Below are 22,672 nucleotides of genomic sequence, written 5' to 3'. Positions count from 1 at the left end.
TACATTATTTCCTCACCCTCAATTTGCTCTAAACCTACATGAAGTTCTTTCTTCTGTTGAACATAAAGAACATAAAGGAAGATATTTTGAAGAATGTTGTTAACCAAACAGTTTCTGGCCCCCACTGATTTCCATAGTATTTTTTTCTGTACTATGGAAGTCAATGGGGACCAGCAACTGTTTATACCAACATTCTTTATATCTTCCTTTATGTTCAACAGGAGAAAGAGTTTCATGTAGGTTTAGAACAAATTGAGGGTGAGGATATAATGACAGAATTTTCATTTTTAGTTGGACTATCTCTTTGTTATTCACTAATATGTATTCACATTCATATTTCATTCAATCATTCATGTTTACATACATTCAAATACGTTGTGTAAAAGTGCCAAATGCTATTGATTTTTGCATGTTTCATAACTAATTATGACTCTCCAACTTTGAATATAGAGAAACAGACTTTCATCATCGGTTCCTCACATAATTTATCAAAATACATACTCTTCAAAAGTTTGTGATTAGGTTTTTTTTTATTTATACTTTTATTTGAATTAAATTGATCAAAACTGCAGCAAATACTTTTATATTGTTAAAAAAAAACCTGTTTCCAATAAATGCTGTCCTGATGAAACTTTCACCAAAAGAATCCTGAAAACATTTACTGTTTCCACAAAAATGTCACTGTTTCCTATTATTGAGAATAATAAGAAATGCATCTAGAATGATTACTGAAAAATCATGTGACACTAAAGACTTGAGTAATGGCTATTGAAAATGTAGCTTTTCTATCACAGAAATAAATTACAAATTAAAATATATATTAAAATAGAAAACAGTTAATCTTAATTGTAATAATATTTCCCAATGTTACTGTTTATACTGTATACAAAATAAATGCCACTTTGGTAAGCATAAGAGATTGTTAACAAAAAAATAGTAACAACCCCAATTTTTTAACTATAGTGTAGCTCACAGAACATATTGAATAGATTTATAGTGTCATTATGAAACTTGACAGCGCCTGATCACTGTTTGATTTCATACGGAAAAGAGAAGCCTGCTCATATTTTGCAAAACAACGTGAGGATGATGAAAGATTTTTCATTTTTGTGTGAACTATTCCAATAAGCCTGTCTTTTCTTTTCATATTTTCTTCACCCGAGGAGACAAAAAAAAAAGAAAAGAAAAGTAGAGCATCTTGAACAGTGCAAATGAGGTTACAGTATATACAATGAGCAGAGTTTTCTCTCTTTATATCTGAAGCCATTGACTGCAAGTATTAGTTACCACACCATCTTTCTTCCTGTCTTCAAGCAAACATCGCTCTGCCTTCGGCATCATCCAGACCCATTTAGTTAACTGTCACCATGTCCTCATACCAGCTGTGAATCCAAGCTGTGCTTTGGGCCATAATTTGTTGGGCTGTCCTTCTCAGTGAGGTCAGGCTTTTCCGTATGGTGTTTTAAGACTTAACACTCATAGCAGAGCACACTAAGATATGAGAGAATGAAAGGGAACTGAGGATAGAGTGAACACTATTAATATATTAATGCAGACGGTCTTTGCCTCTCCCTTTCACCATGTGAAAGCCTGAGAAAGGAGAATGGTCAGAGTTCTCACTAGTCACAAACGCTGTGTGTGAGAGAATCAGACAGGAGTACTGTGATTGTGTGGCTGTACCCTAGAGAATGGGGAGGATTTTCCCCACAATTCAGCTGTGAGCTGCCATCAGGGAAGGCAGGTCAACATGGGGGAAATACATTTTAAATGTCTCTGTAAAATATACATGTACAGGACACTCTTAGGAGTGATCTATCATGATTCCAAAGATGGTCACTCTGGACTGTGTAGCACGCCTGATGAGGTCTTCAGTTATCTGGTTCTGTTGATTATGACTATTTTTTTCCTCTGCCTTTAGTAAATTGATATTATAAAACCCAGATATTTCATTTTAGAAATAAAATGTTGTCTATTATCACATTATTATATAAGTAGATCTTTATAAATGAAAAATGATTGCTGCCCATATATTGTAAAGAGGGTTTTTCTCACTTGTGGATCATTATATTTGGGGGTCCTTGGTATTAAAATGCTTGAAAACCCATTGCATAGGCTGTATATTGCAATAAACTGTATTATTGGTGTTTTCTCAACAGGATTCTGACCATAGTGGGGCCAGACTTTGACTTGCGAACACTCAGGGCAGTGAGAGTCTTGCGGCCCCTCAAACTGGTGTCTGGAATTCCAAGTAAGTCATATTAAAAATAAAATGCACCGCAAGCTTTTGATTTCCTCTTTTTTTTTTATAAAAAGATAAATTGAGAAATTGTTGTTCATACACTGTTGCACATCTTGCCAGTCTTTGCATTTAGCTGTTTTTAGACATATTTTGCTGTATATAACTTGTAGCACTTACAGTATTTCCTCTGTGTGTGATAAGGTCTCCAAGTGGTTCTGAAGTCCATCATGAAAGCGATGGTTCCTCTGCTTCAGATTGGCCTTCTGCTCTTCTTTGCTATTCTCATGTTTGCCATCATTGGTCTAGACTTCTATATGGGCAAGTTCCACCGCACCTGCTTCAGAGTCGATAACGGTATGTGAGCTTTAGCATGCTAATGGACCTTGTGGTATCAGTTTATTGTCTTTATAATCACTCATACACTATTAAGTTGCTGTAAAGATTGCTGAGATAGTTTACTGCTGACAGTAATGTTGTTCAATCAGGGGAACAGGCGGCTGACTTTCCATGTGGGTTCGAAGAACCAGCCCGGACGTGTGAAAACGGCACTGTATGTAGGGAATACTGGACCGGTCCAAACTTTGGCATAACAAACTTTGACAACATCCTGTTTGCTGTGCTCACCGTCTTTCAGTGCATCACTATGGAAGGATGGGTGGATATCCTTTACAATGTGAGTCTAATACTCTCGTACCTGTAGCTTTTTGCGTGATTACTGACATAAATTGTTGACTTCCCTCTTGAAAGAGAGAGATGGATGATCATTTTAGGTCATGTGGATACAATATCATTCAAAAGTTTGGGGTCAGTAAGATTTCTTTTTAAATGAAGTAATACTTTTATTTAAGAAATTGATCAAAACGGTCAGTAAAGACATTAATAATGTAACAAAAGATTTAAATTGTACATAATTACGTTATTTTACGTCATCAAAGAATCCTGAGATAAAATGTATCACGGTTTCCACAAAAATATTAAGAAATAATTAGAAAAGTTTCCGAATCAGCATAATAGAATGATTTCTGAAAGATCGTGTGACAATGAAGACTGGAGTAATGATGCTGAATTCAGCTTTACCAATGAATTACATTTTAAAATATATTAAAATTTAAAAACGTTAGCATGAAGTTTAATAGTATTTCACAATATTAATGTTTTGGCTGTATTTTTGTTCAAATAAATGGAGCCTGGGTGTGCATGAGAAAAAAAAAAAATCTTACCAGCCTCAAACGTTTGCAAAATTTTGAAAATGTACAGATTGTATCTTCGGGGGAAACCTTTTTCAAAAGGAAATATGTCAACAAAGGACAGAAAACAGTTAGTCAAAGCCAGTTAATGTCTCCAACTTAGACAGGTAGAGACTATGTGAGTGACATCTGAAAGTTCAGTCTGATTTTTTAATGAGATGTTTAGTGGCAGATAAATCTGACATTGATGATGCCACATTAATAGACTGATGGGTAACAAATTGGTAGCTCATTCAAATAAAGCAGAACGGTTGCAGAGATGAGCTCATTTCATTGGCTTCTTTTTAAAATAACACTGAACCAGTAGCGGTGGGTACTATGTCCAAATGCTTAAAATAATAGCCTGAGTTGTATTTATGTGACCAACTGAAAAATCTAGAATTAATATTCTTAGTTATTGTGTCCCTGAAACCATTTAGTACTTTAAGACAATGAACAGTCATAAATAAGCTGCTAGCCTTCTAGCCGCTGTCATCTCTTTAAGTTTCAGCACAGTATCTGTTCTGCTTTTCTCGAATCATCGGCTGAATGTCAAATGAAGCACCATGCTGTACAATCGTCTCTGATGTCTAGTGATGCTGACCTTCTTTGAACCCTGTGCTCTCAGAAGTAGCACTACACTGCTGCAGTTATTCACAATCAATAGACTCCTGCAACCTAGGCTACACACCACTGAGTCTAAACAAAGACAAAGATGGTTCACTCCTATTACTTATGAATGGGAGAAACTGCAATGCGCAACATGGCGGAATACTAAATAAAAGAACCAATCGCTGATTGGTAAAGTCATTGAATCACTGCAGCTGCCATTAGAATGGCCGTCGAGTGAACAGACATTCCTTGAAAGGGACTTTGGTCTGAACACTGTGCCACGGAGATATGATTAATTCGCAGTTGAAGTCCGGTCCGCTTCTTATTTTGCTTAGACAGGAAGAGTCCATCTGAGTCACATCTGTATGACTAGTTTGCTTTTTTAGATAAGATGTTTAGTGGCGGGTAAATCTGAAATCGATGATACCACAACAAAAGACTGATGGGAAACAAAGTGGTAGCTCTTGGAAATAATGGCTCAGTAGATCCGAGAAATGTTGTATAGTTCAATAATATTTGTTTCTTGAACTTGACCCTCCCTTCGCCAGCAATACATTTTTCTATGACCCTCCAAAATGATTGTGAAAAAAGGCATGACCCTCCCCGATAATTTATTGATTACTTCTGTGCTGGTTTGCGCTTGGCAAAGATGTTCAGATAGCCATTGTTTTTTTTACAACAATGAAAAACGACTTTGCTTTCTCATCTTACACATCACACTCCACTGTTATGGTGGCCATTTCAGTAGATTTACTCACTAACATTGTTATGGAAACTAAAATATAGTAGTATCGTGCTACAGCGCACATTCTGTCAGCTGCAGTTGTGGCGCCTCAGTCCCAATACTGTAAAACTCACTCAGTTACACTCACAGGACACTGCACTTATTCGCAATCACAAAAGTTCATTATTTGCTCGTGCTTTAAAGCTTTGCCGGGTAAACATTACATTGGCGTTCTGTTCTGACATGATGCACTTTTTCTGAGCGCGTACGCCCGAAGCGCGCGCGCACTGTCAAAAAGCGGCAAACTGGATTTTTGTTGGGTCAGACCCATGTGCTAGCGATGGGGGGCCGAGACTGAGAGAGCTACATGGAAAAATATGCACCAAACAAGCCACTTTTGCTGTTTTCATGAATACAAAAGTTGGGTGACCCTCCCCCTAGACTAAAAAAAGTTGGATAACCCTTCCCTCAACAAAGAATAAAAAGACATGACCCTCCCCTATTTTCCTCCGGTGGTCCATTCCATAAATACAGAACGGTCCCTAAGTATAGTTTAATGCAGTGATCTCAAACTCAATTCCTGGAGGGCCACAGCTCTGCACAGTTTAGCTCCAACCAGCTCCAACTCACACCTGCAAGGAAGTTTCTAGTAATCCTGAAGACCTTGATTAGCTGGATCAGGTGTGTTTGATTAGGGTTGGAGCAAAACTGTGCAGAGCTGTGGCCCTCCAGGAATTGAGTTTGAGATCACTGGTTTAATGAAAGGATGGCTCCATCTGTGGATGTGTCTTTGAGCATTATCATGTTTCTTTTTGTAGGGTGTTTAGAGTTGGTGCTGCCAGTTAAGCAGTGAATTATGCTCACTTCATTTCTGATCTAGGGGGTCTGGTTCACTTTCCATACACCAGCATGAATAATCTTTATGTCTGGTTTTTTAATTACCTAGTGTCTTTCCTTCCTCTCACTAAGACCAAAAATATCATGATTAATCACAGTGTCCTATGAAGCTATTAGTGTTGAATTTAGCCCAGCGGTTCTGGAGGATATATAAAATCTGCGGTTGGTCTGCTATCCATCATGGAGTGAGAGAATGTGAGTGTGTCTGAAAGCAAGGAAATATGAATAAAATATATTTAGAATGTGTCCGAAACGCTAATGTGGATTATATTTGATTGAGATGTTGAGAAGGAGAAGAAGCTGGTCCTTATGGTGGCTTGTCTCGTTTCCTGCCATTACTTTGAAATCCTGTTGTTAAAGGCCTCTGATGGTTCTGGAAGAGCAATATTAAGGAAAACCCCTCTGACAGGAATCTGTATGTGTGGTGATTAAAGACATCCGTATGGTTGCGGCACAAGACTCATTCTCATGATTAGTGTAGGAATCCTAAAATCTGGTGGTGATTCTAGTACTCTATAGGCAAGATATCTCACACTGTAAAAACATTTTTAGTTTGTGAGTGGGACTGAATGTGTGTACAGGATCAAACAAAAAAACTGGATTGGAACGTACATAAATGGTTTAGTTTGTGTTATAATATAAATTTTTTTTTTTTTTTTATTTATTTATTTTTCCTCATGATGATTGCAAAAAAAGCACTTTTAAAAAGGCAAGTATGTTTGACAAAACCCGCTTTGTTCGTTCATTTTGCTGTTAGGTTTGTCCTCAGATGGTATGGACAGTGTATATTGGTTTAATTGAATGATAAAGCAGACATCTGGTCCTTGAAGTGGTAAGCAGCATTCGGAATGACAGGGATAAGATAGGCGGATAGAGGCTAATGGTCCTGTGGTTAGCTAAGGGCTATTGCAACATGATACTGCACTAGGCTAATGGAGGAGGCTGGTCTGCTGGGGCTGTGTGTTGCCTTTTGATGGTTTAGTGGAGTAAGGGGGTATTTTAATACAGTTTATTGAGGGAGGGGCAAATATGACTAAGCTGCTACCTTTTCTGTTCTTAATTTAGATAATGCTTTTCTTTTCACTGACCTTTTATATACTTCCTCAGTTCAATGTGTTTTCCTATGATACTATGAGTATGCAGAACTGCACTGAGCTGACTGCTTCATTAGTTAATGGAGTTTATAAAAATGTTTTTATACAAATAACAGCAGTCAGAAATGAAGGTTTTGTTGAAGGGATAGTTCACCTCAAAATGAAAATTCTATCTTCATTTACTCACCTTCATGTCGTTCCAACCTCTATCCTTCATCTTCGAAATGCAAATGAAGATATTTTTCATGAAATCTGACAGATTTCTGTTCCTCTATTGAATGTGTATTCATTAAGGGACCATAAATGTAATCCATATGAATTAAAAGTGGTTTAATTAAAGTATTCTGAAGAGACACAAGAACAAACCTTTCTTAAGGTTCATTAAACTCATATTCATGGTGTTCAGTATCTGTACTTTGTGTTTTGTTTTATTTCTGTAAAATAAAACAAAACAGATATTTAGGGAATTGTCCACGTTTTTTTTTTTGCACATATGGAAAGTGGAAAAGTTTGAAAAATGCCAAAAAACAAATCCCCATAGGGTAGTGTAGTCCATAAAACGTGTGTGCTATATTCAAGCCATGCATTATTGTTTGAAGGACAGAGAAAAGATATACAGACATACAGGTGTGGAACGACATGAAGGTGATGAACAATGATGAACAAGTAACAATAATATTCGCAATAACATATCGTTTTATTGAATAATTAAGTAAACCTAATTTCTTAATTTATCTTTGTAAAGAAACCTCATTGCTTAACTAGCTACTCTCTGCTGTCTCAGACGACGACATCTTTTCCTGTCGGCCACCGTAACTTCTGTTGGTTGCAATTCGCAGCCTCACCTCTAGATGCCGCTAAAAATTACACACTGCACCTTTAAACAATCCAAAACGGTTGAACTGTATGCTCTTGCCATGTTTCCAAGAAGGATACATAAAATATGAAATATTATGTAAACTGTCTAAAAGTCTAAAAATAGTGATGAGTGAACACAAATATGTGCTGTTGTAAAACAGTGACAAAGCATGGTATTCCTCTCTGACTGTGCAGAAGAGCTTCCATTTGGATGAATTTATGACTTGCGCTAGATGAGGTCGTGGTGAGTCTCTGGAGTGTTCTTATGATATACTCACCAGTCACCATATATCTTATCTCCCTGTTTGCATCTTTACCAGGGACAATTCCCTGACAGCGCTTTAACCTTAGTAGAGAGAGAGAGAGAGAGAGAGAGAGAGCTCAGAAAGAATATGAAAAAGAATATAATGAGCACACCACTTGAGTTAATTCTTGTGCTTTCCTCTTAATGCAACAATCACATCAATTCATATTTCCGCAACATCAAATCCCTAAACAGACAATCCACCCAATCACATACCCTCATTTTGCTAAGCAAATATTTCATTAAAAATACTACTGTGCTTTTTTTTGTGTTAACGTCAGCTGTCTCCTCTCTAATTAGGTCTCCTCACTACAGATTCCAGGCTGAAAAGCAGGGTATATATGTATCAAATCAGTGGCTTCTCTCCGGATATCAATATGCTTCCCTTCGGTTCCTCATTTTCTCATTTCTAATAGAGCTCTGATAGGCTTCAATCAGTGCGCAGCTCATTTGCAAGAGTAGCCAGAGAAATGGCGTAATATCTCTGAAATATTCAACTCTGACATCCAGTTATTTTTGGGGCATGTGCAATGAATTTTTCAGAACTCTCTGGTTATTTCATAACAACTTATGTTAATTTTACTCACTACAGTTTTAGACCAGGGACAAGATTCATGAAATATTATTAAAGGGATAGTTCACCCAAAAATGAAAATTAGCCCATGATTTACTCACCCTCAAGTCATCCTAGGTGTATATGACATTCTTCTTTCAGTCGTCTTGTAAGAAAAATATTCATATTTAAAACCTTTATAAATTAAAATAACTAGCTTCTGGCCAAACAAACATACGGATTCGACTTAAGCCTAAAGCGCAACGTGCGTGCAAAATGTCAAATCAAACTGCCTTTAATTTAATCAAATGATCGTTTGTTTTACTCCAGTTTTTGCAGTTTCTTCTATTAAAGCCAGTCATGCTCTAGGATGTTTTGCCACTCAGTCCGGCTGAGTATAATATAGAGAGTTTTAATTAAGAATTGTACTTTCTTTCTTACAGACTTAATATTAATTCAATTTATAAAAAATATAGCCCCCCCCCCCATATGTTTATGAATCCAGCCCCAGGTTTGAATCTAAGCACAGTAATGTTTTTCTGGTTTAACCAAAGACTTTGACTTGTGTTTGTGTGTAATTGTATTATTTATGTCAGATTGTGTTGAATGCGTATCTCTGTAGCACTCTAAACAGTAGCGTCTACCAGGTGGCCATGTGATGCTGTGCAGCCACTCTGGACAGGGTGATCTGTGTGCTATATGGCGACCATGTTCCCTGGCATTCAGCATTGTTAGTATGATAGCCCTATTGATCAATCTGCGGTTAAAGATGGATTGTGTTTGGATCCACCACAGTTGTGTGCCAAGTCCTGTCTGTTCATGTGTTTTACTGGAAGACCAGACACCTATAAAATAAACTCTTTCAATCGTACTGCACTCAATCTCCTAGTATGTGTGAGGTTGGAAGTGAAATTCATACTGTTGTTGTTATTTTGTTCTTTGCGGGTGTCCTTTGTGGATGACATGATTTAATAAGACACAAGTTTGGAAAATAAACATTTTCTTTGGTAGTTTGTAGTTGACATCAGACAGGGTGCAGATTGTTTTTACAGTCCGCTGCAATTATGAGTGGAGTGACCGCTGGATGACTGCACTCTTGAGCAATAGCACACTGTTTCTCTGTTTCTCTCCTCCTTAAGTGTCCTTCTGTAAACTAGCCTTTCGGTCCTCTGGGGTCCTTGATGAGAGGTTTAATGACAGATGAATGTTCCTAGATCTTAGCATCCAGACCTTGGCTCTCATAGAGATAATCTGATTATCCCGGACACTAGAACTTTACATCAGTGGAAAATTAGAAGCTGGTATCCGTTTTTCCTCATCCTCTGTGTTCTCCAATTATCTGTAGACACATAAGCAGCTTTGTTCCAAAACCTGGTGATCTGCCTTACTTCCTACTGCCTACATGCTTCTAAAGGTGCATCCTAAAAACTCAACCTCATAAATGACTGATTTAAAACAATAAGTGCACCCCACCAATTTCACTCCATGCTGGAGAATTGATTTTCAATTGATTTCAATGGAGTTTTCATGATGTGATTACTCTAAGAAGCATAAAAAAAGCATAGTATGCTCAATTATTGGGTAAAATGATCCATATTGACATACTCTGAACTATTGTACTTATTGATTCTTTTCAGTGTTGAATGACATATACACTATGGGCTCTATCTTGCACCCAGCGCAATTGACTTTGTACACCGACGCATGTATCATTCCTATTTTGCACCTGACGCACAGCGGACTTTTCCCTCGACAGATGCACGTCGGTAAATTAGGGAATGAACTTGCACTCCCGGGGGCGGTTCAGTGAAAAGAGGAGGTGTGTTCCGGTGCAAACGTTCCCTGGTGCTATTTTGCAGTTCCAGAAAACAATTCCACTTCAGAACAGGAAATACCTAGTCTAAAGTCAGTGGCGCGATTTCAGTGGTGCGTTCAGATGCTATTTTAAGGGCGCATGCTTGGCCATAATGTAGCGTGTGCACAACGCGCATACACTTTGCTTCTCTCATCTACACACAGACACAGCAGTTGCCAAGGGAAAATATTCCACATGAGGGAAATCATTGTGGTGTCCATGAAGATGTGAAAAAATAGGCATAAATCTAGCTTACACATTTACCAAAATTATTATACGCCTGTTTAACCGAAGCTTATTTGGGTGGGTTTCTCCCATCTCCATACAACGTAAATTTTCGGTCTTTTATGGCCCTGACGAGAACGTCGCTCTCCTCGGCTGTGAACCGCTCCTGGCGTGCGCCTGGCAAATCCGCCGTTATAATAGCAATCCGCCATGGAACAAGCGCGCCTGCTTTTAAAGGGAATGTGAGATGATGCTCTGATTGGTTTATTGCACATTACGCCCAAACCACACCTATGAGTAATGTAGCTACTTCAGACCAACTCATTTTAGATATGCGTCGGGCGCAAGAGTTATTTATCCCGCCGGTATGATAGCAACAGCGCCCGAGATCCGCCCACAGTTACTTGCGTTTCGCGTTTGATACTTGCGTTTCAGATCGTTAAAATAGGGCCCTATATCGTTTAAAAGTTTGGGGTCAGGAAGATTTTCTTTTAAAGAAATGTATACTTTTCTTATTTTAAATATACTGTATTACCATAGAAAAAATTATTTGAAATTATAATAATATTTCACAAAATTATTGCTTTTACTGTATTTTAGATCAAATAAATCCAGCCGTGTTGTGCACAAGAGACTTTCAAAAACAAAAAAAATACCCAAACTTTTGAATGGTTATGTAAATTTATGTTTATGACATTTTTGTTGTTTCATTTGCTTGAATTTATTTTTTTAGTTTAGTTTCTTACTTTCATGTTAGCTTATGATGTCTTAAGCTCACTAGGTTTGGAACAGAGCAGTAATGTTTTACGTTCACCCAATTTGTAAAAACATTTTTCACCCCCGAAAAACATTTTTCTAGTGTTTCAGACACTTTTTCTTGGGAGCATTTCCAAAAGATTTTATTAACATTGTACAGTCTTTATTTTCTCATTTCTTTATTTGGCTTTTTACTGAATAACACAGTGGATAACAACAGGAAAATATTGGATGACAAACGGGGTCATGTAATTGGAATTGAGAAATGGAATTGGAATTGAGAAATTACCGAGGGTTGGACTTGATGCAACACATTATGAACATGTGTTAAACACTGCACTATGGTTTCAAGAATGTTGAAGGTAATCCCTGATTGCATGGATTCCTTTCAAAATTACTGGATTCCCTTGTGAAAATGTGTAGAATAACACTAAATGTAGCTGCATTCCAGTAGTTACCCAATCTAGTCTCACTAATCAATGTTAATGGTAAGGAAAAGGCATTACTAGAAACAATAATAATCCCACTTAAATATTAATAATTAAGCACAGACAGAGTTATTCTCAGCTAAGAGAATATATGTCCCTTTAGAGTCTGCTGTGTCTCATTAATGACAGTGCAATAGGAAATGAATCAAATCTCCAACTCTCTTTTGTGGGAGTTTGATTACAGCCTCTATGTTCATACTGTATGGTGTCTCTGAATTTATTTCAGGCCATTCTCATTCATTTTTGTTTCATTTACAGATAAATAATAAGTGTCTAAAGGACAGAGGAGCCACAGTATAGCTACTAGCCGTTTTGCAGATGTGTTTCATAAGTGAACTGAGAAAAAAAGAGTATTGTGATCTTACCACATGACAAATAGTTGAAGATGTCAACAAACACAAGAACAACAGCATAAATGCTAGCAGCAAAACAAAAATAGTAACACAGCTTTATTTATTCATGCCCCAGCAGTGCATTGCTCGATTACCATATTTATCACACTATTATTATTCACAGTTTACACATCTTGTTTAGAAATGCTCACACACATACAAAAAAGACACACACACAACTTTTTTGTGTGAGATTTTAGTTTATTGGCAATGCCTATTCAAATGTATTTTTAGTATGTATTTTTTCCCCCAAACATTACAGTGCCTGATTTCCTCAGACTGCACACAATACAGTTGTTCTGCCCCTATTATTATCAGTTGCAATAAATAAATATTTATGCACATAGTATGTGGGTTGCTAACATGAAATTTATATTCCATCTAAAATGTTAATTGAGAAACTACATGGAATATTTGTATAAAATATTTTAAAATAGATATATATATTTTTTTAAAGGTAAATAAACTGGTAAAAAAAAAAAAAAAAAAAAAACTGTCTCATAACAGGGCCGATTAGTAAATTAAAAAAAATTAAGAAAGAAATCATGGCCATTATTCATCTATGCATGTACAGTGTGCTTATTTTTTAGTGCTTTCTCATTTAAAACTATTTGTTTTATATTTAAAAATAAATATATTGTTACATTTTTGGCTTATATATTTATTTATGGACTACAGCTGTAGTCTCTAATACTCTTGGCATTCTCTCAACTTCTTGCTGTAAAAAATAGTTGGTTTATTTACATAAAAAAGTAAGTAACCTGGTTGCCTTACTATGGAGCCCCTAAAGGGACGTGGTGGTGAAAAAAATTTGGGATGGGAGAATTCTTTCTTTTTTTCAAATCTTTTGCGTTCCCTCGAGAAACTTTGCGTTCCCTCGCAAAGATATTTGCGTTCCCACGCAAAACTTTTGCGTTCCCTTGCAAAGATATTTGCGTTCCCATGCAAAACCTGTTGTGAGCTCGGACAGACACCTATATAAAGAAATGCGGTCAGGGGATATTAAACAGGAGGTGTCTGTCCGAGCTCACAACAGGTTTTGCGAGGGAACGCAAAAGTTTTGCGAGGGAACGCAAAGTTTCTCGGGGGAATGCAAACGTTTTTTTTTAAATGAACTGACTCTAAACCAAGTCCAGTGCAGGGTAGGTTGCCAAATATTGCCATCCTTGTGGTTTGGTAGCGTTTTTCTTTTTTAAAACTAGATGAACGCCATCTGACACCGGGGGGAAAAAAGGAGATCCCACTGAAACTATTTCATCTCATTCTGAGGGTGCATGGAACAATGTTGAATCGCCTACACTTCCTTTACAGCTTGAAAATTGTTTTGACATATGGATGTATAGCAGAAATGCTTGACATTGTCTCAGTGGTCTGGAGGGTTAGATGTTTTCTGTAGGCATTGGATCACAGGTATGTGTTCCCTTGGGTGATAGCGGAGGAATGCTGAATACAGACTTCACCAGATTACCACAGTAATGACATGAGCATCTGCTAACCAGACATGAGAGACAGTATAATGGTTAAGCAATTTAACCTGCGCCAATTATGCAGTGCTTCCAGTACAGCTACTACATTAAAGTGATACTTTTGTGCTGTCATCTTTCATTCAGATGCATGCAACAGTAACCGATACAGACTTTTTAGCAGTAATAAATAAATTATAATTAAGAAAAAGTAGGTCAGACAAATTCCCTACAGCGCTGTAATAAATTCAATACTCCGAGGAGTGGAGATGCAGCAGTGAAATTTGGCCCCGAATGCTTTACTGCTCTTGCCAAAAATGCAATTTTAAAGCTAAAGCAAGAGAGATAAAGGGACAGAGGTAGGCACTACGAGCTGGTTGCCGTAGAAACAGCTGTGTAAGAGAGTAGAGGGGGTTTAAGGATCTGTATGTGTGTGCTGAATCAGCATTCTCCTTGATCCCCTAACAATTACAAGACAATATGTGAGAGCAATTTGCGAATAAATAGACCACTAGGAGAAATCTTGAAATGCATGCCTCATAAACGCTTTGTGAACGGCCCATTGCTGCATAGTGAAACTCTGTCAGTGTCACTCACTAGTCTAGAAGGATTTTCTTCACAGAGCGATGACCAGTAGAGTAGATTGCTTTTCATTTTCTTTTTTTACACTGAAAAAGACTATGGGATCTCACCAAAAAAACAATTATCCGGACAATAAAAAGGATTACAGCTGTATAGATATGGATGTGCTATCGTGAAATTTGTTGAAGAGATTATTACAGGGGTTGTTAGTGAAGGATTTCGAGGCCGTGAGAACTCCCGCAGGTTCTTCTGAGTTCTCGCACTGATGTTTTATTCTCTCTGTACCTGTGCTTCTTCTCAGTTTCTACTTTCTTTACTTCTGTCTCATTACAGGCCAACGATGCTTCAGGGAACCTCTGGAACTGGCTCTACTTCATCCCACTCATCATCATTGGCTCTTTCTTCATGCTCAACTTGGTTCTGGGGGTGCTGTCAGGGTGAGTCTGAAATCAGAGTCATTAGTCTAAACTGCGTGGGAATTCCCTAGAAATTAACCTCATTCGGGATTCTTAAAAAGCATCTTTAAATATTCAGTATTACTTGAAAATAAATGCCTTGCCTGAGGTTGCTATAAAGATGACATTATAGTCTATCTATTAGAGATGCACCGATTACAATTTTTTTGGCCGATTCCGATTTCCGATTTTTCATTGAGTTTGACCTGCCGATACCGATTTTAACCGATTCCGATTTCATTTTTTCTAACCACTTTACAGCAACACAAATATTTATTTTCTATCTTGTCTTTAATAGAACAGAATCAGAATGAATTACTTTTAAATAAATCACAAGACCTGTATTCAACTAGTGAAATTCTTCTGTTGTGTTGAATTTCTTTGAATGGCAATTATTAAAGTCTTTTTCCATTTACACTTCAATTCAATTCAGATTTCAGTTCAAGTTGAAAGGACCCTGGCTTGCGGTTTCATTATATGATTATCCGTTCGACACTTGTCTCAATGGAGAGGGATGCAAACTTCACATAACCTGCTTAACTAATCATCTGCTATCAGAATGCATTCTCTTGATTGGCTGCAAACATACATCTAAAAATGTACAAATACAAAGTATGCAGTAACCATTTAAACCTTTATATTGGAAGCAAACAAACGGTGTTCCTTTTAAAATGATGCCCTCTTAAAGGGATACCTGTTATAGATATTTGGTGGGCTTATTGAAATAAATGTGCTTTCCTGAACCATTGAAAGTCCCATAAAATAATATCTGTCCTACAGTTTGGAATCTATTCACCTATAGCTTATGCATGTACTGAGTAGATGCAATGTTAAGTGCAGTAGAGCCCTGCTTCTCATTTGATTAGGCAGCTCTATTTTGCCAATGTAATGTTGGTCACAATTAGGTTTTTCCTCCATCGATTGTGATCAAGCCAAAAGCCACATACACTCTCTATAAAACAAATAACACATGCTCACACTAAAGCATCTTTATTTTTCCCTCATGCTTTACCTCTCTTGCTCTCTCACTCTCTTTTTGCCTCTTTCTCTCTCACTCACACACTTAAACCCATTGTTTTAATGGAAGGTCTCTGGATGAATGCTTTGTGTGGTGAACTGTAGCTGCTGGTGGGATTAGAATTGATGATTTCCTGCAAATCCTCAATCTAATGTTTACTCTATTTCACTGAATGGCTATTCATGTCTGTGTTTTGCTGTCATGTTTTTTAGGCTTTAGGGGCTGTTTAAAAACATAAAACTTTTTTTGTGTTTTGGCTGTTCGTTTACGTGACAACAGCGTTTTGGGTGCCTAAAAACACAAACTTTTGAAAACGGGTTTCAAAGTGCAATTTTTTGAAAACAGTCTCGGTGTAAACAACAAAAACGCGAATCCCTAAAAAACGATGACGTCATGCACATGCGTATAACGTGTTCAGTCTATAGTGTTTCATTGCATCTAGTGGCCTGCAGAATACAGCGTTTTTAGTCGTTACGCGGATCTTATGTGAATGGGGATCGTTTTGACAATGGTGTCGTCTGCACCCGGATAACTCAAAGGAAAAATGTCTCCGCTTTAAGCATATCGGTGTTGTGTAAACATACCCTTAGTTGACAGATTCATTCTCATGTGGTGGTGCAGTCTCTCTCTCTTTTTTTTTTTACAATTTATTTCAAAAACTGTACATATACTACCATTCAAAAGTCTGGGGTCTTTTTCTTTTTTTAAACAAACAAACAAATAGGCTTCTTGAATTAAGCCATAATGCATTCAATTTACCAAAAGTGACAGTAAAGACATTTATAATGTTACAAACGATTTATATTTCAACTAAATGTTGTTCTTTTTTATTCATCAAAGAATTCTTCTCAACAAATTGTTATGCAGCACGATTTTCAACATTGACAATGATAAGAAATGTTTCTTTAGCACCAAAAAAACATTACAAAATCTCACGGACCCCAAACTTTTTGATGGTAGTGTACAGTATGTAACAGATTTTAGTATGAAATTATGACAAATTTAATTGCAGACTTTTGTATCTGAGCATAGTTTGAGACATTATTGAGATCTCTTCTGAAATTCTTGAAGAGACACATATGAGATTGAAAAAAAAAACTGTTTTATATTTGTTTGAACAGTGCAGTTGTCACTCCTGTAAATAACCAAACTCTGTGTATAAAGCTGATGAACTTGCCACCGTTTCCCTCAATGTTCATTCACTCCCCACATCCTCTCTCTCTCTCTGTCTTTCTCCCTCTCTTCATTTTTATGCTGTCGTGTCCTTCAAGTAATCTTATCAGTCACCACTCTCACAGTGTGAAATTTATTCATTTTAAAGCTGTTTTTAGCTTTAAAGGTGAAACAGACCCCCAAAGACACACATTCTTGAGAGATTTGCATAAGTTTAAGTTTTTATAGTTACCACTGCCAGAAAATGTTCATGTGCACAGCCCATTCAAGGACTGCATGTCTGTGTGTATGGAAGTGACCGAATATTTGTGCAGTTTTTGCTTTTGTGTAGTGAGAGCTCTCTAATGGTGGTATTTGTCCTCATGGTAATCCAGTGCGTTCAAGAGTGCTGTGCAGCCCCTAAATTATCACACTTCCAAAGGCTTTCTACAAACTCCTTCTGAAGTGTAAAATGTCTACGCACCACCGGCCGCAAAGGATGATGGGAGCAGATTTAATTAGGCTAAAATAAAGCGTTACATAAAGGATTCTCTAGCTACGTCATTCTCCTTGTGCTTTCAAAATGAAGGTATTAGAGGAGATGTTTAAGATTTTTGGGAAATTTTTCACATTGCTGGATTGGCCCAGAAGACTTTGCAGCAGTTATTATGTGAAGTTGTGTAAATAATATATAAGTCTAGTTGTCTATTATATTATATTATATTATATTATATTATATTATATTATATTATATTATATTATATTATATTATATTATTTTATATTATATTATATTATATTATATTATATTATGGAAAGTTGGTCAGTTTGTTTGCTTTTTTACCATTAACTCCTCCATTTTTGTCTTTACTAGTTTGCCTTTAAAAATGTACATTTTAAATGACAAATATTGCATGTACTCTTTAATAGGAGATCATAAATCTGCCTGCATTCATAATAAGTATAAAATACACTACCATTTAAAGTTTGGAGTTGATAAGATTTTTAAAGGGGTCATATTATGCTTTTTCACTTTTTCAACTTTAGTTAGTGTGTAATGTTGCTATTTGAGCATAAAAAAGATCTGCAAGGTTACAAAGCTCAAAGTCCACTCCAAAGGGAGATATTTTATTTAACAGAATCCACCTACAACGAACGACTTGTTTGGACTAAAAGTTTTTTGCAGATCTTGTGAAGTCACAGTGATACTCGTTTAAATAATCCCTGCCCACGGAATATGCAAAAAAGGTGCGAGGCGTGTTTGCCAATCACAACACACTGGGTCAGCTAACCAATCACAGTGTATTTCGGAAGGGGGGGGGGGGGGTTCTTCATCAAAACATGAACTCTAAATACGTTCGAGCCAGACTGGGGAGAGAGGTGCTTTAATGATGTAAATTATGTGAAAAATAATGTGTTTTTTGAACAATCAAGCTTGAAAGCATTCTAGTACACCCCAAAAATGAAATCAAGACTTCGTAAAAGGGCATAATACATGAATATCAGATGAAGTCACCAACGTCTCCTCACTGACGTCACTTACTTCTAAAACTTGTCTGCCGCCATCTTGAGTACCTGATTCGGCAAGATCGATACGTCAGTCGCAAAGGAACTAGCTAGCTATGCTTTCACAACACGGTAACATAAATACAACATAAATGTAACATAACATAAATCTGTAACGTTCGTTATCTTGAATATAAATCATCACTCATAAAGCATTCATTCACGTCTTCTCCGGTTTATTTGTGTTCATGCAATATACAGTATCCGCCAGGGCTATTAGTCCAATGGTGCGCATTTTTGGAGAAATAATGATTAATTATCACATGTTTGTAAAATATTTCGTCATACAGAATAACATTTCTATTCATTTTCCACTGAATTATGCGATCTGAAGAGCTCAAACAGCGAATGCAGCGAGATCTGTCTCCTCTTCCTGATTTGCGCTGAAGTGGTTTAAAAAATAAAATAAAATCACGCTTCTGTTCTGCCTGACGCGGTCTGCGTGACTTCCTCATTCTGACATCTGTGATAACAAAGCTAAAGTAACATCTCTTCACCTGAAACAAGAAGCTAATAAATGCATGGTTTGAAGTATATGTGATTTGTGTGTGATTTTCGTGCGATTGGGGTATTTTCATATGAATAAAGAATGTTTACAGTATGCATGCTAGGTAAGGATAGCCCATAGCTTCATATAAAATGTTAAATATAACATATTTCAAAATATTTTTTTGTCTTGAAACCATTTTAAACCGCGACCGTAATATGATACAAATACTCGATGGTGTTTTAAAGTGAGTTTAAAGTAAAAGTGTAATATTAATCAATTAAATGGTGTCATGTAGCTTTATGCTACCTGTTGTGCTAATGCACCTGCTGCAGGAGCTATTCTATTCCATACAATAATTTTTTGAAAAGAATTCAAATAATGTTTCAAGAATAGTTATTTTTTGTTTGTTTTCTAACAAGACTTGAGATAATAGGTTTGTCAGTACCATAGACAGCACTCGGTAGGTACTCAAGATGGTGGCAGTCAACTGGAAAAAGAGCGGATGACGTAAGAGGTCACGTGACTGATATTCATGTATAGGACCCCTTTAATGTTTTTTGATATAGGTATTTTACGCTGTCCATGGCTGCATTTATTTGATCAAAAATATGGTAAAACAGTAATATTATAAAATATTATTACATTTAAAACAATAGTTTTTCATTTTAATCTATTTAAAATTGTAATTTATTCCTGTGATGTTAAAGGACAAATCCAGTGAAAAATGAACCTGGGGGTAATTAACACATGGTTACCGAGTCGATCGTTCCCTGCGATGCGTTTTCATGAAAATCGAATGTAAAGAGTTTTATCTCTAAAAACAGATTAGCTCATAACACTAGTATATGGGGCACAGAGTAAGTAAAAGTAAATCGCTAGTTAATACCACTAACAAGGCTCAAAATAGCCTCACACTAACACGGTAGCATAATGAGGGTCCCTACATGCAAACCGAAGCATTGAGAACTTTGTAAGTGTACAGACAGTTTAATAAGAAGATACTTTATAAAGACAGTACATTACGCGTTTACATGCAGGAGCCATCTTGGAAAACAGTCTCGACTAATCGAGCCACGAACGGCGTGCTAAGTGAGCTTGTTGATAGGAATTACGTTTGTGAAATCTAACGTAGCACGGCGTTCGTGGCTCAATTAGTCGAGACTGTTTTCCAAGATGGCTCCTGCATGTAAACACGTAATGTACTGTCTTTTAAGTGACGATTTACTTTTACTTACTCTGTGCCCCATATACTAGTGTTATGAGCTAATCTGTTTTTAAAGATAAAACTCTTTACATTCGATTTTCATGAAAACGCATCGCAGGGAACGATCGACTCGGTAACCATGTGTTAATTAACCCCAGGTTAATTTTTCACTGGATTTGTCCTTTAAAGCTGAATTGTCAGCATCATTACTCAAGTCTTCAGTGTCTTCATGCTGATTTGGTGCTCAAGAAACATTTCTTGTTATTAACAATGCTAGAAACAGTTGTACTGGTTAATATTTTTGTGGAAAGGATTGTTTGATGAATTTGGAAGTTCAGAAGAACAGCATTTATTTTAAATATAAATCTTTACATGTCTCTATATGGTCACTTTTGATCAATTTAACGCATTCTTGCTGAATAAAAAATAAAAAAATAAAATCTGACTGACCCCAAACGTTTAGTGTGTTTGAAATATTGGTGTTTGTTGGGGCAGTGTAAGTCCTCATTTGATGCTCTGGTTGCCATGGTTGTGTGTATGTGTGCGAGGCCCGGGAGGTCAGTTCACCTGTCTGACCACGCTGCTTTCAAAGCAAAAGGCCGTTCTGAGGCCTCATGGAGAGATGAGAGGACTGCCCTGGGGTGGTAGTTTAAGGAGAGGTGGGCAGCTGGGTCATCTTCTCAGTGGGTAGTTGGGCCGCAGGGATCCTGCAAGAAGCCAATTCATAGCCATTTCATCTAGATCTCTTTCACCTCACAATGGCTTTTTGATCTTAACTGTTTGAGCAGCCCTATTAAAGACTGTAAGTACCAGTACTGTACAGCTTCACCTGTAGCTTACCGATAAATTGTTGATATTAAAATTATTTTTGCCTGATTTTAAATGCAACAAGTGAAATTAGGCATCACCGAGTTATAATTTACAGCATGAAAAATGTATAAAGATTATAGTTTTGTTTTTAAAGATTAATTTTAAGTGAGTGTGAGATGACAGCAAAGGTAATCTAAATGTAAAAATGGGAGAAGTGACGATGCAAAATTAAATATGAAATATTGATCAATATTGATAAAATTAATCTATTATACACCAAAATAATAAATTAGATCTGAATGCACGTTTTGCTATTGTTAAAGGAGAAGTTCACTTTCAAAAAAACTTTTGCTGATAATTTACTCACCCCCATGTCATCCAAGATGTCCATGTCTTTCTTTCTTCAGTCGCAAAGAAATTAAGGTTTTTGATGAAAACATTCCAGGATTTCCCCCCATGTAATGGATTCTATTGGGACCCAAACGGTAGAAGGTCCAAATGACAGTTTAAGTGCAGCTTCAAAGGGCTTTAAACGATACCAGACGATGAATAAGGGTCTTATCTAGCGAAACGATCGGTCATTTCCAAAATAAATAAAAAAGTTTAAGTTTTATAAGCACAAATGTTCGCCTTGCTCTGTTCTGTGATGCGCGTTCGTGACGTCACGTAATACGCAATTACGTTGAAAAGGTCACGCTTGAAAAATTTCTGTCCTGAAGAAAATGTTCTTTTTGGCTTTTTAATATTAAAACACCGAGGATACGCACACGAAATGGGCATTTTAAACGATAAACTGACACAAATACATTTGAAAATGTGTATATGGTCCTCCTTCCGCACATTTGTAAACACGTCAAGCGTGACCTTTTCAACGTAATTGCGTATTACGTGACGTCACGAACGCGCATCACAGAACAGAGCAAGGCGAGCGTTTGTGCTTATAAAACTTAAACTTTTTTATTTATTTTGGAAATGACCGATCGTTTCGCTAGATAAGACCCTTATTCATCGTCTGGTATCGTTTAAAGCCCTTTGAAGCTGCACTTAAACTGTCATTTGGACCTTCTACCGTTTGGGTCCCAATAGAATCCATTACATGGGGGGAAATCCTGGAATGTTTTCATCAAAAACCTTAATTTCTTTGCGACTGAAGAAAGAAAGACATGGACATCTTGGATGACATGGGGGTGAGTAAATTATCAGCAAAAGTTTTTTTGAAAGTGAACTTCTCCTTTAACTGTCATCTGTTTATCCACTCATTTGAAAAGCACCATCCACCATTCCATCCTGTCTGAATTTTTTGCTCACAGATTTTTAAAGTAAATTTCACATGTATGGAATTAAGTAAAATGTACTTAACTAAGTTAACAAAGAGAATAAGTAAATTAAACTTGGCCAGTTAGAGTTTGTTGAGTAATTTCTACTTTGTGTATTGTGTACCTGGCATTCAGAGACCTCAATGCAGGGTACGCAATACATAATAACGCTAACAATCAGTGGATAGTTTTTGAGTATGAATGGGTCATTTTGAGTAAAAAATTAACTCCAGATGTCACAAAACAGCAAGTTACTAAACATAACATCAAAAGCAACGATAAACAGTGTAAATACAACTGGAGAACAGTGAAACAATGCAACCTTATTAATTACTCATACCCCATGGGGTGCATGATGGAAAACATAAACAATTCCAAGTAAAATATACTTATA

At 36.8% G+C, this 22,672-nt stretch overlaps 1 protein-coding gene across 1 annotated transcript in view; it reads left to right on the top strand.

The window, feature by feature from the left end:
* cacna1ba (calcium channel, voltage-dependent, N type, alpha 1B subunit, a) overlaps positions 1–22,672 on the top strand; it is a 106,793-nt gene that overhangs the window by 21,622 nt on the left and 62,499 nt on the right. Inside the window, exons 4-7 of the mRNA XM_084113650.1 lie at positions 2,157–2,248; positions 2,441–2,593; positions 2,725–2,912; positions 14,602–14,705. Coding sequence (XP_083969776.1) covers positions 2,157–2,248; positions 2,441–2,593; positions 2,725–2,912; positions 14,602–14,705 — 537 coding nt within the window. The remainder of the gene's footprint in view (positions 1–2,156; positions 2,249–2,440; positions 2,594–2,724; positions 2,913–14,601; positions 14,706–22,672) is intronic.

This window comes from Abramis brama (assembly GCF_963993115.1).
Source record: "Abramis brama genome assembly, chromosome: 5".
NCBI classification, from domain to species: domain Eukaryota; kingdom Metazoa; phylum Chordata; class Actinopteri; order Cypriniformes; family Leuciscidae; genus Abramis; species Abramis brama.
This window is presented reverse-complemented; position numbering and strand designations above follow the sequence as displayed.